The sequence below is a fragment of the Haematobia irritans genome, chromosome 1 (assembly GCF_050003625.1).
Source record: "Haematobia irritans isolate KBUSLIRL chromosome 1, ASM5000362v1, whole genome shotgun sequence".
Lineage (NCBI taxonomy): Eukaryota > Metazoa > Arthropoda > Insecta > Diptera > Muscidae > Haematobia > Haematobia irritans.
In genome coordinates, this window is record NC_134397.1 from 36,710,283 (window position 1) to 36,722,340 (window position 12,058).

At 37.3% G+C, this 12,058-nt stretch overlaps 1 protein-coding gene across 8 annotated transcripts in view; it reads left to right on the forward strand.

Moving 5' to 3' along the window:
* The first annotated feature begins 294 nt into the window (after nt 1–294).
* The window catches only part of LOC142220611 (uncharacterized), a 798,617-nt gene continuing 786,853 nt past the window's right edge, over nt 295–12,058 (forward strand). For 3 of the 8 annotated variants that reach the window (XR_012717895.1, XM_075289826.1, XM_075289825.1), the window contains exon 1: nt 296–1,189. Coding sequence is in view for 7 of the 8 variants with exons in the window: in XM_075289826.1 (XP_075145941.1) it covers nt 475–1,189 (715 nt within the window). In the remaining variant the exon portion in view is untranslated. Of the gene's footprint in view, nt 1,190–12,058 lie in introns of all 8 variants that reach the window. The other 5 variants (XM_075289824.1, XM_075289827.1, XM_075289828.1 and 2 more) reach the window with 5 other exon arrangements.

The window sequence follows — 12,058 nt, forward strand, 5'->3', positions numbered from 1 at the left end:
TTTTTTTTAAGTCGTCCAATTATCCAAAAGCTAAATTTCGTTTTATTTTGTATTTTGTTCGTTTCTATTTCCTTTGATCTGCACGCCTGTCTTTTTGTGTATAAAATCGGATTCTTGATTTACATCTGACCATACAGTTTACCAAACTGGTTATCAAAAACAAACCATATTGGTTTTATAATATATGTATTTTTTTACAAATTTATTTTAGATCCAATAAAATTTAATAAACAGTTTTCTTTCTTTCTCTTTTCAGCAAAAAATCGTGATTAAAAATATAATAATTTTAGGAAATAAAGTGAAGTGAAATTTTTAAAATAAACTTTAATTAAGGAAATATTTGAATTAAAAAAAAAGAAAATTTTATCTCTTGAATTACTAAATAAATTATTTTAATTAAATTTTGAAATATATAAAAAATTCATAAAAATAAAAAACCAAAAGAAAAGTTGAATAAAGTGAAATAATCATACGATGGCCACACTGTGTATTATACCCGATAATACACATTTCAATAACAAACACGAACGGTATAGTGAAGATCTTGAAGTTGGTCCTCTATCCTGCAGTTTGGCTGCCTCAAGTTCGGCACAAGGGGCCAGTGCCAACAGTGCTAGTGTAGCACCTAAAATAAGTAAATTCTTTAGCAACAGCTCCAATTATCAGAGCAAAATCCAGCAATTGATTAGCTTCAGTTTTACCTCGTCGAATTTTATCTTCATCACCTTCATACTGAGCATTAGTAAACTATGCACTACGGCAGCCACTGATCCCTCCCAGGCGGGAGCCCCTCAAGCTTCGGCAGCAGCTCCACCGCCGGGATTTCTTATGCATAACTTTAGCAGCTCGGCTATATGGGAAAAAATCAATTCGATTCGAGGCAGCACAACTCAGGGCCCACCTACTGCGGTTAAAGGTAAACATATACCGGCAGCTGGTAATAGTTTGACAAGTGGTGGAAATAGTAGCGGTAGAGGTGTGGTGGGTCATCATAGTAGCTCATCGTCGTCGCCGTCGTCGTCCTCAAATTCATCATCGATTCCACCACCATCATCTTCATCTATACCATCGTCGTCAAATTTGGGTTCATCTTCATTGAATATCTTTGGTAATGGCAATGATTTGGAATTTACCAGATCCATAGTATTTCCAAATATTTCCGGAAAAGCTGGAACTCCATTGGGCATAGGTAAGTCCATTCACATAGAGAATATTTAATTTAAATGTCCTTTAACTTTGTTAATGATCATTTGTCCAATCTTCATTTGGTTAGTCATGTAATCATTGGCTCCATCTTTATCCATCACACCACATCCATAACGAATATGTTGTCTGGTTTAACAAGTTTTCTTAACATGGAGTTAAATTTCCATTGCATTCAGTTTTTGTGTAGTTTTTTTGTTTTTGTTTTTTTTTTTTTGTAGTAAGATACTATTTTTATTTGGAAAGATTTTAAATCGTTTAAAAATAACTTTAAAGCTTCGAAATGACCAAATAGGAATGAAGCCTAAAGCTAAAGAAAAATAAATCCACCATTTTTTTATCTAACTGAAATATTTATAAGTCAGTGGCTTTGTGGGATTTGGGGAAATGTTGGGAGGCAGATATTGCCAATCATTAGGCAAGTTTTCTTATAGAAAACGTTATTCAGTCAGGCTGAATTAAAAGTTTTCCTAGGGAAAACCTTATTAAGCTGCAATGAAGGTTGCCCATAGGAAACCTTATTCAGCTAGGCTGAATTAAACTTTTCCTTATTCAAATTTTATTCAGCTTGGATGACTTTAAGTTTTCCTATAGAAAACCTTATTCAGCCCTGCAGAATTCAAGTTTTTCTATGGATAACCATATTCAGCCAAGCTAAATTAAATTTTTTCTATGGCAAACCTTAATCAGTTAGGCAGAATTAAAGTTTTCTTATCGATAACCCTATTCAGTCAGGCTATAGAAATCCTTATTCAGCCAGACTGAATTAAAGTTTTCCTTTAGGTAACCTTATTCAGCCAGGCTGAATTAAAGTTTTCCTTTAGAAAACCTTTTTCAGCCAGGCTTAATTAAAGTTTTCCTTTAGAAACCCTTATTCAGCCAGGCTGAATTAAAGTTTTCCTTTAGGTAACCTTATTCAGCCACGCTGAATTAATGTTTTCCTATAGAAAACCTTATTCAGCCTGGCTGAATTAAGGTTTTCCTGTAAAAAAACCTTATTCAGCCAGGCTGAATTAAAGTTTTCCTATAGAAAACCTTATTCAGCCAGACTGAATTATGGTTTTCCCATAGAAAACATTATTCAGCCAGACTGAATTAAAGGTTTTCTATAGAAAACCTTATTCATCCTGGCTGAATTATTATTTTCCCATAGAAAACATTATTCAGCCAGACTGAAATAAAGGTTTTCTATAGAAAACCTTATTCAGCCAGGCTGAATTAAAGTTTTCCTTTAGAGAACCTTATTCAGCCAGGCTGAATTAAAGTTTTCCTTTAGGTAACCTGAATTAAAGGTTGAAGCCAGACTGAAATAAAGGTTTTCTATAGAAAACCTTATTCATCCTTGCTGAATTATGATTTTCCCATAGAAATCCTTATTCAGCCAGGCTGAATTAAAGTTTTCCTATAGAAAAACTTATACCGCCAGGGTGAATTATGGTTTTCCCATAGAAAACCTTATTCAGCCAGGCTGAATTAAAGTTTTCCTTTAGGTAACCTTATTCAGCCGTGTTGTAGAAAACCTTAACCATTAATGTTCCTGTAGAAAACATTAATGTTTTCTTATTGAAATTTGTATTCAGCCAGAAAACTGTATTCAGCCTATGGAAAACCATTTTCAGTCAGGTTTCCTATAGATAACCTTAGGCTGAATGAAAGTTTCCCAATGGAAAATATTATTCCTTCAGGCTGTATTAAAGTTTTCCTATAGAAAACCTTATTTAGCCAGGCTGAATTAAAGTTTTCCTATAGAAAACCTTATTTAGCCAGGCTGAATTAAAGTTTTCCTATAGAAAACCTTATTCAGCCCGGCTGTATTAAAGTTTTCCTATAGAAAACCTTATTTAGCCAGGCTGAATTAAAGTTTTCCTATAGAAAACCTTATTCAGCCAGGCTGAATTAAAGTTTTCCTATAGAAAACCTTATTCAGCCAGACTAAATTAAAGTTTTCCTATAGAAAACCTTATTCAGCCAGGCTGAATTAAAGTTTTCCTATAGAAACCCTTATTCAGCCAGGCTGAATTAAAGTTTTCCTATAGAAACCCTTATTCAGCCAGGCTGAATTAAAGTTTTCCTATTGAAAACCTTATTCAGCCAGGCTGAATTAAAGTTTTCCTATAGAAAACCTTTTTCAGTCTGGCAGAATTAAAGTTTTTCTATAGAAAACCTTTTTCAGTCTGGCAGAAATAAAGTTTCCCTATAGAAAACCTTATTCCGCTAGGCTGAATTGTAGTTTTCCCATAGCAAACCCTTTTCAGCTAGGCTGAATTAAAGTTTTCCTATATTTGAAAGGCATTTGGGTTTCCTTCTTTAAATGAAATGGGTTTTCTCACCACTGTTTTATCATGTGCCTTGATTTGCCACTTTCAGATGTCTGGGCCATAGACTGTATTTGCACACTTTTCATCTTTGAACATCTTTTTCCATTTCTTTGCCGGTTTTATTATTATTTGTCTTTTTTTTATTATTCGCTCTCAGTTTGTGTTTTGGTTGAAATGTGGTATTTTGTGGCGGCATTTCAGCTTTATGGTTGCAGTGGCAGATGAACTGGCATTTGAAAGGCCGGTTTGTTGGATAAGACTCTTCTCCCTACTTGGGAGTGGTAGTTCTCGTTTTGTTTTGTTTTCTTTGCATCGTCATGGCCATCTTTCCCTGTCTCTCTCTCTCGATCTTTGCGGACCTTATTATTTGTATTTCTATGCACGTCTTTACATTTGGTAATTTGGTTTAGTACAGACGGTCTGCATTCTTAGTAAAAACAAAAAGAAGACCAGACCGAAAGGCTGGCGAACGGATGGACGGACAAATAAAACACTCTCTTTGTGGTTTGTTAAACTGGCCAACAACATCAGCAGCATAATGCCTATGTGTCGGCCTAGTCCCTCTTCGGCTTGGCCACTAGTGTTTGTTAGTCCGTGTATAAGCCACCACTTGATGGAGTTGCAAATTCATACTGGGATTTTTATTTAGGCACAGAAATATTTGGCAGCGGTTTGTAATGGTCTTCTTAAATTGGGACGATGATGATGATGATGGCAAGGATGACCTTTTGAAGGGAAGATGGCGATACCATCATTTTGGGCATATTTTCGATTGTGTCGCATCCGTGTCTGCATTATTGCCAGGATTTTAATGAATGTTAATGCCATTTGGGAAATTCAATTGGACAGAGTAAATGGTTTTGGTTAGCTTAAGTCTGAGAAAAGACAAAATGTCTTAGGACTTCATTTTTTTGTTTGCTTACAAATGAATGGATTAAATATTTACTTAAATAAAAGAAAAAGGTGATAATTTGATAAAGTCAACTAAATGATGAGGATGGAGTATATTAGTTTGCTTATCACAAATACTTAACATTATTTTGGCAGCATCCCTCGTTGGTTGGAGATTATTTTTTGCTGTAGACTGAATGTAAACGTGTATTATGGTATTTTCCTTTTCCCACTGAATGACCTTTTTCTTTGTGGGTTATAAACGTCTTGCTGGCGTTTATTTTGTTTCTTTTTATTTTCTATTTTTGTCTGTCTATGCTGTATATAATTAACTTTGAAGGCTATTTTTTATTGGCATTGGTATTTGGTCAGCGTTTATGCCGGCCGGCTTTTCAACTGCTGGAGTATTTTTATACATTTTTCCTGAATTAAAGTTTTCGGATGGAATTAAATTATTCCTATAGATACCCTTATTCAGCTAGGCTGAATTCAATTTTTCTTATGGAAACCCTTATTCAGCCAGGCTGAATTAAATTAATCCTATGGAAAACTTTATTCAAACAGGCTAAGTTAAAGTTTTCCTATGGAAACCCTTATTCAGCCAAGCTGAATTATAGGTTTCCTATGGAAAACCTTATTCAGCCAGGATGAATTAAAGTTTTCCTATTGAAAACCTGATGTATCCAGGTTGAATTAAAGTTTTCCTATCGAAAACCTTATTCAACCAGGCTGATTTAAAGTTTTCCTTTGAAAAACATAATTCAGCTAGGCTGAATTCAATTTATCTTATGGAAAACCTTATTTATCCAGGCCGAATTAAAGTTTTCCTTTGAAAACTCTTATTCAGCTAGGCTGACTTCAATTTTTCTTATGGAAAACCTTATTCAGCCGAAGTGAATTAAATTTTTCCTATGGAAATCCTTATTTATTCAGGCTGAATTAAATTTTTCCTATGGAAAACCTTATTTATCCCGGCTGAATTAAAGTTTTCCTATGGAAAACCTTATTCAGCCCGGTTGAATTAAAGTTTTTCTATGGAAACCCTTATTCAACCAGGCTGAATTAAAGTTTTCCTTTGAAAACTCTTATTCAGCTAGGCTGACTTCAATTTTTCTTATGGAAAACCTTATTCAGCCAAAGTGAATTAAATTTTTCCTATAGAAATTCTTATTTATTCAGGCTGAATTAATTTTTTTTTTTTGGAAAACCTTATTTATCCAGGCTGAATTAAAGTTTTTCTATCGAAAACCTTATTCGTGCAGGCAGAATTCAACTTTTCTTATGGAAAACCTTTTTCGGTCAGGCTGAATTAAAGTTTTTCTATGGGAAAACCTATTCATCTGTGCTGAATTCAATTTTGCCTATGGGAAAACTTATTCATCTGCGCTGAATTCAAATTTTTTCCCATGGAAAACCTTATTCAGCCAAGCTTAATTAAAGTTTTTTTCATGGAAACCATTATTCAGCTAGGCTGAATTAAAGTTTTCCCATGGAAAACCTTATTCAGCCCAGTTGAATTAAAGTTTTCCTATCGAAAACCTTATTCAACCAGGCTGATTTAAAGTTTTCCTATCGAAAACCTTATTCAACCAGGCTGATTTAAAATTTTCCTTTGAAAAACATTATTCAGCTAGGCTGAATTCAATATATCTTATGGAAAACCTTATTTATCCAGGCTGAATTAAAGTTTTCCTTTGAAAACTCTTATTCAGCTAGGCTGACTTCAATTTTTCTTATGGAAAATCTTATTCAGCCAAACTGAATTAAATTTTTCCTATGCAAATCCTTATTTATCCAGGCTGAATTAAATTTTTCCTATGGAAAACCTTATTTATCCAGGCTGAATTAAAGTTTGTCTATGGAAAACCTTATTCGTGCAGCCTGAATTCAAATTTTCTTATAGAAAATCTTTTTCGGTCAGGCTGAATTAAAGTTTTCCTATGGAAATCTTATTCATCTGTGCTGAATTCAATTTTTCCTATGGAAAAACTTATTCATCTGCACTGAATTCAATTTTTCCCCATGGGAAAACCTTATTCAGCCAAGCTTAATTAAAGTTTTTCTATGGAAACCCTTATTCAGCTAGGCTGAATTAAAGTTTTCCTATGGATAACCTTATTCAGCCAGGTTGAACTAAAGTTTTGCTTTGAAAAACCTTATTCAGCTAGGCTGAATTACATTTTTCTTATGGAAAACCTTATTCAGCCAGGCCGAATTAAAGCTTTCCTATGGAAAACCTTATTCAGCCTGGCTGAATTAAAGTTTTCCTATGGAAAACCTTATTCAGCATGGCTGAATTAAAGCTTTCCTATGGAAAACCTTGTTCAGCCAGGCTAAATTAAAGTGTTACTACGAAAAACCTTATTGACAAACATAGCTGGAATAAAAGGAGAGCAATATGTTGGAATTTTTCTAACAAACACAGATTGTTTTAAATCCGCAAGTAAGGTCTATGAGAAGACTTCAACATCATATACCATTCCTAGTAATTTCAGATTATAATTGCAGTATCCCCACCAGTTGTGATTAAACTTAATTAGGTATATACCTCAAAGTTTTGATATCAATCGTAATTTAAATTCCTGTTGCCAGTTTGCTATGCATCAATATCGTAATACTCTTAAAATTTCGTTTACTCAATTTCATGGTTCTTTGACATTATTGTCCTTTGCCATTCTAATGCATATACAGATATGATGAATAATCGATGAGGATTTTTCTATACATTCAATTTTCTCATATCCTCATCACTCACATACACACACACGATCTTAATCCTTTTTTGTGCATCCTTGTTTTTCGGGAATATTTGACTATGTGACAGCTCAAAATTCAATTTCAATAAAAACAAACACTCAAATATTATGACAGCTTTGTGTCACAAAAACTAGTTTGCAAATTGAAATGAAAATCTTATTACGACAATTCATTCACCCACTACTCACTATTCATGGATCCCCGGATGACAAAACAGGAACACAGTCATCGATGATGATTGTGACGATGAGGAGAGCAGCGAAGGGTGAAGGGAAAGCATTTGTAGGATGTGTAAAATGCTGATGATTTTGAGGACCTTGTCAATGTCTGCCATTTGAGTCTGCTAGTGATGATGACATGAGCAATTGGGCATTCAATACACATGGAGAAGGGTAATGCAGAAGACTCGTAATCATGCAAAAACCAAAAAAATAATAGAAAATTGGTAATCATGAACATCTGTCAACTGTTAATGACAGAAGGCAGAGCAGCATATTCAAGTGTTCAATAATCCGGTAACGCATACATGGCCATATTTCATATTGGGTCCTTGATGCTCAGTGCAGGGAAGTCATTTAGAGATTATATTTAGCAAAAAATAATTGCCTCTTGTGTTGGGGCTGGATCTGGTCTCCTTGCCAACCCTGAGGAAACGCTAAGTTATGGAGTTCTTCGTGACTGAAAAGGAAATTTTCGAATGGGAAAGACAAGAGTAGGCTATGAGTCTCCCAAGGAGTCTACCAAGAAAGGTCTCGATTTATACACACATTTCTGAATGTTTCAAAGCTTCTCTACGTAGTTTAACCGTAGTGCGAAATACCCATCGGACCTGGCTATAGGAAGGACGTTCCTTGTCCATGAGCTTAACACAGAATCGGGCAGCACTCGTTGATAAGAGAGAAGTTCACCATCTGTGGTATCGCAATAGACTGAATATCGCGCTGCCACTACACCTAACCTAGTCCCAAAGACCACGCACTTGGGCGAGGGAGGCAAGGAGGGCCAGGAATCAAGGGATCAAGATATTTACCAGTGATTGATCGTTGAAACACTAGGAGACGAGGAAAACTTTAAATGCCGAGATGCCATCCTTAAGATATGGAGTATGGATCTGATTAACCTCCATCGGAGCGAAACGACAATCAGCGCTCTGATTGATGGACTAATAAAAGTTAATGTACCATCAGGTCAATCCGTTGCTGAGAATGCGCCGCCATTGGAGACCTTGCCCAGACTCCTCTATCTGTCCTTGGATTAACTCATTACACGCGATGTCTGGAAAATGAGTAGGGTGATCCGATTACTGAAGTCTGGCAAAGATTCTTGCAAGGGTGAATCGTATAGACCTATCTCCCTTCTCTCGCCAGTTATTAAGGCAATATAGGCAGGCAGCCTTATGGGCTATTTTCCAACTGTCAACCACCAACATGGTTTTCGTATAGTTAACAACACAACAACAACTTTGTATGTCTCCACACAACATACATAAGAGAGCTCTCAACCAGCCCAAGTCGTGTTCACTGGACGGTTCACATGGCTCTTGACCTACCGAAGGTATTCGATAAGGTCAGACATGCCGATTTGTTCGAGAGCATAGACAGCACGCCCCTGCCAATAGGAATCAAACGAACGGGTTCCATTCGTAGGTGGAATTTAGAGATAGAATGTCGAACCCATGTAGAATGAAAGTGCCCAAGGTGTTTTCGCCGGCATTGTTAAATCTCTGCCTAACATCTATTCCAACCACTTCTGACGGTGCTGGAATTGTACCATATGTAGACGACTGTAAAATCCGGACCCCTTGTTGATGACTACTACGATCGATTAAATGTCTTCTTTTTAATCCAAGTGTCCAAGTCGTGTTCACTGGACGGTTCACATGGCTCTTGACCTACCGAAGGTATTCGATAAGGTCAGGCATGCCGATTTGTTCGAGAGCATCGACAATAGGAATCAAACGTTGGGTTCTCAGTTATCTGAGCGGGTTCTATTCGTACGTAGAATTTAGAGAAAGAATGTTGAACCCATGTAGAATGGAAGAGCCCAAGGTGTTTTCGCCGGCATTGTTAAACCTCTGCCTAATATCTATTCCAACCACTTCTGACGGCGCTGGGATTGTACCATATGTAGACGACTGTAAAATCCGGACCCCTTGTTGATGACTACTACGATCGATTAAATGTCTTCCTTGTTAAACTTACCAGTTATTTCACTACTAGAAATTTGAGGATATCTTTCACCTAATCTCCAGCCACACTATTCACTACATGAACAGCAAAACTATGCAGGCAGTTGAATGTTGGAGTCGATGGCGTAATAATTCCGATAACAAACTAGCCGAAGATTACCGGGGTCACTTTTGATAGCCTACACACGATCTTAATCCTGTTTTGTGCATCCTTTTTTCGGGAATAGTTGACTATGTGACAGCTCAAAATTCAATTTCAATAAAAACAAACACTCAAATATTATGACAGCTTTGTGTCACAAAAACTAGTTGGCAAATTGAAATGAAAATCTTATTACGACAATTCATTCACCCACTACTCACTATTCATGGATCCCCGGATGACAAAACAGGAACACAGTCATCGATGATGATTGTGACGATGAGGAGAGCAGCGAAGGATTAAGATACTGTAGGAAAGACCCTTCCTACGGCAGTTTTGGCCCCATTAAATTTGTGATAAGCTCCGCGGTATAAACAAGCGTCTCAAGTCGCTTTTCCACTAGTTGGTCTTCACCTTCTAGACCGCGAAATCCAGCGTTCCTAAAGGAAGCCTCTAGATCAGGAGGAAAGGAAAGAGACTTCTCACAACAGTTTGACACGACTAAGACCAGGTCCAACTAAAATGTGTCTGCCGCTTTAATTCTTACCGTTGTAGTAACGAGATCCTCAAGTTTCTTGCCGACTAGTTGAGCTTCACCTCCTAAAGCGTGAGATCCAGCCTTACAAAAGGGAGCATTTATATCAGGCACCATACTAGATATATCTGAACAGCATTCATGAGTATACTGCAGGAAAAAGTACTTCCCCGGAACACTAGGATAGTTTTGGCTCAATAGAGATCAGGTCCACCTAAGATGAGCAGCCGCCATATCAGGCACGCCTGAACAGGATTTATGAGGAAACTGTAAGAAAGAGACCTCCCAAGACAGACTAGGGCATTTTGGCACAAATAATATCAGGCGCAACAGAGATGAGGCAATCGCCTTAATTCTTACCTATCAGTGAGTTATTGTTTGCAACTATACATGCACTCTGCAATTTGTGATACTCTCCGCGGTAGAAAGTCTTCAAGTCGCTTGCCGACGGTTGATCATCGAACTCTAGAGAGCGAGATCAAGCATTATACAATAGAGCCTGTAGATCAGGCAGCATTCTAGGCGCATACGAACAGGATTTATGAGGATAGTTTAGAAAAGAGACATCGCGCGACATACTAGGGCAGTTTTGGCACAAATAAGATTAGGCGCAATTGAGATGAGGCAGCCGCCTTAATTCTTACGTAGCAGTGATTTGTCGTCTGCTGCTACACATGTACACTGCAATTTGTGATACCCTCCGGGATAGAACAAGTTGCTTTCCGACTGGTTGATCTTCACCTTCTAGAGCACGAGATCCATCGTTATGAAGGAGAACCTCTATATCAGGCAGGGCTGAACAGGATTTATGAAAATATTGAAGGAAAGTTATCTCCCACAGCAGACATTGTGAGCCGAAGATCACCTCACTTTAAGCGTTACAGAAGGGATCTTCTAGGTTAGGTGGCAGCCCCATGTATCAGGCTCACTTAGACTATTCAGTCCATTGTGATACCACATTGGTGAACTTCTCTCTTATCACTGAGTGCTGTCCGATTCCATGTTAAGCTCAATGACAAGGGACCTCCTTTTATAGCCGAGGGATCCTCTAGATTTGACACCATACCAGGCAGGTCTTAGCTGGATTCATGAGTATACTGCAGGAAAGAGAATTCCCATGGCAGACGAGGGTAGTTTTGGCTCAACTAAGATTAGGCCCAACTAAAATGAGGTAGCATCTTCACATGCACACTGCAATTCTTGTTGCCCTCCGCGGTAGAAAGTCATCTCGTCATATATTACACAAGAGATCATTAAAATCAATCAGAGTACCAGGCAAATCTGAACAGGATTTCTGAGTATTATGCAGGAAAGAGATATCCCGCGTTTTGGCTCAACTAAGATCAGGACTTACCCCCCAGATCACTCTGGACGCATTTCACCTTAGCCGAAGAGTGGTTGGACTTTGAAACCACACACTGTTACAATCACAATAAGGGATCCACCATGGTGTAATGATTAGCATACTCGTCTTGAATACAAATGGTCGAGGGTTCAATCCCAGTATCGACCAAACACCAAAAAGTTAATCAGCGATGGATTACCCCTCTCAGTAAGCTGGTGATATTTCTGAGTACTTCAAAGCTTCTCTAAATGAATTCATCGTAGTGTGCAACACAACTCGGACTCGGGCTATAAAAATGAGGTCCCTTACATTGAGGTAAACATAGATATGGACTGCACAAGATAGAAGTTCAGTACTAGTATCACAATGGACTGAATAGTCTAAGTGAGATTAAAATAACGGGCTGCCAATATACACAACCTAAATAATCTACAATAAAAACTAAGACGTTAACAGCTGAGCCTTCTCAAATATAAAATTATTTAGGGCATCAAGCATCTGCTTTGCCAGTGTGACATTAAATTTCTTACAAAGTATAGGATTCTTTAAGCATGGTTGCTATTAGGCTGATATTGCTGTTCATAATCGCCCTCTTTATTATGAAATAAAGATCCCATCATTTACCCAGAAAAATTATAGATCTCTTTGGAAACCCCTTAACAATATTTCTGTAATGGCA